General features: G+C 35.9%; 1 protein-coding gene across 3 annotated transcripts in view; it reads right to left on the bottom strand.

The window, feature by feature from the left end:
• Positions 1-5,709, bottom strand: part of LOC149797110 (polyamine-transporting ATPase 13A3-like) — a 214,818-nt gene extending 209,109 nt beyond the window's left edge. For 2 of the 3 annotated variants that reach the window (XR_016421772.1, XM_089961779.1), the window contains exons 1-2: positions 3,400-3,547; positions 159-241 (exon numbers count right to left, since the gene is read on the bottom strand). Coding sequence is in view for 2 of the 3 variants with exons in the window: in XM_089961779.1 (XP_089817905.1) it covers positions 159-241; positions 3,400-3,406 (90 nt within the window). In the remaining variant the exon portion in view is untranslated. Of the gene's footprint in view, positions 1-158; positions 242-3,399; positions 3,548-5,152 lie in introns of those variants that run through there. The other variant, XM_089961780.1, reaches the window with a different exon arrangement.
• Positions 5,710-6,000: the final 291 nt, after the last annotated feature.

The following is a 6,000-nucleotide window of genomic DNA, read 5'->3' on the forward strand; positions in this document are numbered from 1 at the left end:
ACATTACTACTGCAGAGGATAGAACCCAGTAACTCTTGGACTTAAATAGGGCACACACAAACACACACGAAGTTTTATACAAAGTTCGGATAGGATAAAATAGGTTCTGTTTTGAAGACGAAGATGATATATAATATTACTCGTATAAAACGTCCTACCATTTGGTCTTCTTCTCCAGGGTTAACATACTCTTGTCCTGGAAGTAGTGGCGGCGGCCCACTGCGGACTATACCTTCGTCACCTAAAATTGCAAATATATCGATGATGTTGATTGATTTTAGCGGCACTTTTAACACATTATTGCCTTTCTCATACCTAGGAAATGGGAGTTACATGTCTTTCCCAAGGACACATATAGGCAGCAAGCACCGTCTGACATAAGCGGATATCAAATTCGCGACCGTTGCATTACGAGTCCAACTGAGCTATCTCGGCTCCCACAAATACAGTGAAATAATAGGATATTCCACAGTGCAGTGGTGACATACTTCATTTGAACGACCCTACAGTGAAAGACGTACATTCCTTGTCGCACAAGGTGTATGGTAAGTGAAACACGTCCAGTCTAAAATTATCTGATTTACACCATCTGAAGCGCCACAGGATGCAACCATCCTGGCTAACAAGAGCATGTGACCGCAATGCATTGTTAGATGATGTATCAACATTGGACTGATATCACGTTTACCCTCGAAGAAATGAAGTAAAGGTGTTGGTGATTTACGGCACAGCAACAAAAGTAAACATTTTAGTGCTGAAACAATTAGAGCAACGTGTCTTAGAGACATTACCGTAGACAGTACAGGTTAACAGAAGGATTCAAACCCGCATCATTTCGGTACCGCATATGGCACGCTAGTACGAAGCCACTGCGGTTCGTATCACAATTAATCGCATCTTAAGGCAGTCAGAAAGAGGCATTGGGCCAAATCTACGCTCACAAGCCTGAAGGAAGTAAGAATTGAAATAGCAAATAATTTTTTATTTTTTGTAAATATTTGTTTTATTATTACTAAAATTATATACACGGATGTGGGCGTGGGGGTGTATTTGTATATATGTGTATGTGTGTTTATTTATTACTCAGAGCTGAATTTATCTAAACTCTTGGCGACATAAACATATCTGTCAAGTTGTTGAAATTCTGAAGAGAGAGGGGTAAAAAGGTAACTAAGGTGATCCAAATCTGCTGATGTGCAGCTCTTAAATAACCTGCATAAGACTGGTGATAAAGCATGTTTATCAAGCTGGAGAGAAACTTGGTAAAAGTTCTGTCTCTATAGCAGTTAACAAGCTGTACCAGTGACTTACGACGCTGCCATATATATATATATATATATATATATATATATATATATATATATATATATATATATATATATATATATATCTTGTTTTCAATCACATTCATTCAAAATCTTTATAATATATGAATTTTAGCTTGATCCAAATCTGATCAGAAATATCAGACGGAAGATCATCTTATTATGCGTGTATCTGGCTCCTTATTGGACGCTTGTTATATCAAGATGATATAAGCACAGTTACTAAGACTGATCATAATGATATAAACCCATTTATCAAGAATGATCAAACACGACCGATAAGACAAGCCAGTCATTTGCAGGATAACATCGTCACTATACACATGAATTTCCATCGTAATTAGACCAATAGAACATCTTAATAATACAAGCCTATATACCAGTTTTGATCAAAATTTGATAAGCAAATGTTGCTAGAGTGTCAACAAGCTCAGCCAATCAGATGCAAGACTGCTTCACTAATATTAGTAAATCTCACTCATAATTGGACTAGACCAAGATATTGGGGAATATGTATACGTACCAAGTTTGATATAAATAGAATAAGAATACACTCTAGAGTGGCTTAGACAATCAGATGCAAGATCGATTCACTAGTTTATGTAGATCTTGCTCATTATCCATATATTTCGAGATCATGATTACGTAAGCAAGTTTTATTAAATAGGATCAAAACTTTGGCAGATATAGTTGTAGCCATCTCAATCAATTAGGTGAACGATAACTGAAGTTAAAATATGTGGATCTCGTTTGTTATCGAATGTGACCGAAATCGTGAAGAATATAAGTATAAATTCCAAGTATGTTTAACAATGGATCAAAATTAGGGTCTCCAGAATAGTAGAAATCTCAGCCTATCAAGTACATTATCTACTAATTAATATATATGATTGCGTTCATCATCAAATTCATCCGAGACCTTTTTGATTTAACCTTTTATTCCAAGTGTGATCTCAACTAGAATAGAAATATGTCCGACATAGTAATAAAAAGCTCAGTCAATCGTATGCAAGATCGCTTCATTAACATGAATTTTGCTCATTATAAGCATATATTCCAAGTTTAATAATTAAAAAAAATCAGGTAAGAAATATAGCCTCAAGAGTATCGAAAACCTCTTTCAATCAGATAAAAGATCTTTTCGCATATATGCATTGATCACGCCTATTATGAAACGTTTTGCCACGTATCTGGACGATGTAAGCCCATACTCTAAGTTTAATCAAACTCTGACCATAAATGATGCCTCCAGAGAGGTAAAGAGCAATTGTGATACACGATCCTAAATTTAATCTTCCTAACTACGAAGAGCATCCTGCATTACTGTATATGTACATAACCTTAGATAACACGTCGTAACACACCACTGGTTTAATGCATGTTATCGCAAGTATTGTAGCTTGAGCAAAGAATAAACAAACCACTTATTCGGTTTATACATATCGTATTGCCACAAATGTATAAAGCGTTCGTGCTTTTAGTATATATTTGGAACAAGTCAAATAAGCGTTTCCTGTCTTTAATGTATATTTGGAACAAGTCAAATAAGCGAATTTTTTAACATGCACATACAAATCAGATAAACCATATAACAACATGACTACATAAAGAAATCATTTAGCCTTTCAAGCAATATCCATCGCTCTGGGCCACCTCTAAAATAATTAGAATATAATTCATTATGCAAATTACAACAGTTATTTCTAATTCTTGTGTAAAGAATGGATTATTTAATTTTAACAACTAAGAAATGACCAGGCACTTGTGTTGTGCTGGCCTCTATTTTACTTCTCAAGACAGAATAGCTACTTGTACCTTTGTTATATCTGGGAACGAATTTCAAACATGAATAAATGACTGTATGAATATTAGTTTCTACTTATTTTGAGCCTGGCAGCATTAATTCAGATAAAAGTAATATTCTTTCTGCAACTATATTGTTATTCTCATGAACAAGTGGTGTTAGAAGGTCAGAAAGGTAAGCAGAAGAGACACTGTATGTTTGTTAATGCAAGTAACACACTTTATGAAACTTTCAACTCTTTTGACATGACTATTAAATGTACATGCTTACCTGCCATTACCAATATTGCAGTCTAAGCAGAACGGTAACTTTCGAATTATCCTCGCAAAAATACTGTCAGAAATAATTTTCATTCACAGTAGCAACCGACCTTTGGAGTGTATCTCGATAGGTTACTGTAGTCTTACAAATGTTTTGCATGTTGTTTACCTAGGTGAATATAGTATGTGAGCATATGATACGTGGACTTTGTGGCAATCACCGTATATAATGCAGTGTAAGTAACTGACAAGTATCGTCTGACTGCTTTAAGTCGGAGGAGGTGTGAAGGGGCTATCTTCATATGTGATGGTATTCAGGTATAGATCGCCCTGTGTGGTCCATCTCATTTGCTCAGAGGTACAAAATTAAGTATTATCAATATTTGACCACGTATTTTAGGTAAAGCTTATTTTGTCCTAATCGTCCCCCTTTGGTTGAGTATATCCAATGTATTATCGGTTTTGTTTGTGTTCTTAGGCTAGACATGATTGCCTAACGACAATTCACCAAAGCCATCAGCACAATAGCAGACTCAGCCCAGCCAAACCAGAAATGTTATTGTCCATCTCTCTGCAGACAGCTACAACATGATGGCTCCAGGCTGTATAACAGACCCGATGAGTTCTCCTGCATGTAGTAAATGGTGAGTATTAACGGCCGAAGCTATGGTGGCTCAGAGGTTAGTGTGCCGTATTCGGCATGGAAAGGGTCAGTTCGGTTTACATATGGTGGTGTCTCCAATGTAATCAGATAATTAAGACCTCAAACTTGTATTGGCATATTGGGTACTTTGAGGTCTGATGTCATGTATTCATACAACATAAATTATTGTAATCAGATTTGTCTGTTGTACACTAGTGTCCTTATCGATCGGTATTTTTTTTATCAGTTCGTGACTTGCGGTCGATTTTAGTAGACTTTACAGCATATTTCAGTATAAAATTCTACGTCTGATAATTATTAAATCCACATGGAATAAATGTAATTTTTTTTAAATGATCGGATTACAAGGGCATGCAATTGGTTTTTCCACTTAATATCGAGGAACCAATCAGATGCGACTTGGCTCACTTGAAAATGTTGTTTTGCCCATATGTGTAGTTAATGGGACGGTATGAGCAGACATTGGCTGGTATTAACACAAGGTAATTAATGAATTCGGTACTCTTTTGATTTCGACTAATATGGGTTCAAGGGCACTTTAATATTTTAAACGTGTATATACTTAAGACTATGGGCGATTTTAGGCACAAACCGTAATTCCTGGTACACGGTGATAACGCCGCCCGTATAATTTAGGCCTCTCAGGTCACAAGCTAAATGTAATGTTATTAATGCGCATAGGAGTAATTGTGTTTTTGGCAATATGGTTATACGGAAAATAATCTAAAAAAGGATTAAAGGGTATAATACTGTTGTTATGGGAAGCTATGGGAATATATTCTTACAAACGTCTAATATTTAACACTCGTTCGATAAATAGAGAGAGAGAAAGAGAGAGAGAGAGAGAGAGAGAGAGAGAGAGTATAGCAAAAATAATCTTTAAACGCTATTCCCAAAATAATGTCCAAACGCCCAATATTTTCTAATCAATATTTGTACTTATGCGATGCGCCTAAGTAATTATCAACAACGAATGAAGCCAAATGACTAGGACAGTCCATTTTTTCAGGTACAATATATTGATTTTCAAATTAATAGAAATACTAGAATATGTAAGAATAAATACATTTACTAAGTTTACATCGTTGATAAGTCAGACCTGGATCCAATGATTAAATCTGGTTTCGCTTTGCCGTCGATGGATGCTATGCTATCTTTCTTGCTATATTAAAGATAGAACCATACTGACCAGGAACGTACACGAAGCCCCATGTCTATTTTAGCATGGCTTGTACGAAAATAGTGTCCAAAACTATTCAGTCAATGTCCTAAACGGAATCGAAGACTTCCTCCATAACGAAAATACACATATTCGTCCACACTCCATCGATTCTTAACGCTGTAATATCCAAATACTAAATGTATCGTAGCAGTATTTATTATGGAGTCTGTGATATCGTCCTAGATGGTAGGTAACCCATCGTTATCAAACTGCTGATTTATCGTCTGTGTTGATGACATCACCTCAGGCTAGTTTGGGTACATAATGTGGACGTTCACCGTTGGCACAGACCGTTGAATTCTAGGGAGATGGGTGGATATTGTGTCAATATGTAATTAAGTCTTCTTCATAGATCAAGATACTCAACGCATTCACAGTTGATCTTTTCTATAAATTGGTTTATCAGTAGATAATATCACTTTCATTTGAGAAGAAGTGCTGAGTTTCCCCTCGTGTTTTGCCGAATGTTGTTTATTGTCGAATCACTTTGTGTCAGTCCCTCACCAGATGTGTGATGTGCTGTTGTTTTTCCATCTTCACAGGTTTGAAAGTCAAGTTGAACTGAAGGACTATACCATCTTATATCATTATGATGTGTAATGGGTGTTTGTCTGTATGTGTGTGCGTGTGAGAAAGAGAGAGATAAATATGTATCGCAACCAGTACAGAGAGATGATGATGATATTCTTTTATTCATCCATTTTCTGAAGATTTTAAGACAAATA

This window comes from Sinohyriopsis cumingii, chromosome 6 (genome assembly GCF_028554795.1).
Source record: "Sinohyriopsis cumingii isolate HCF-2022 chromosome 6, ASM2855479v2, whole genome shotgun sequence".
Classification (NCBI taxonomy): domain Eukaryota; kingdom Metazoa; phylum Mollusca; class Bivalvia; order Unionida; family Unionidae; genus Sinohyriopsis; species Sinohyriopsis cumingii.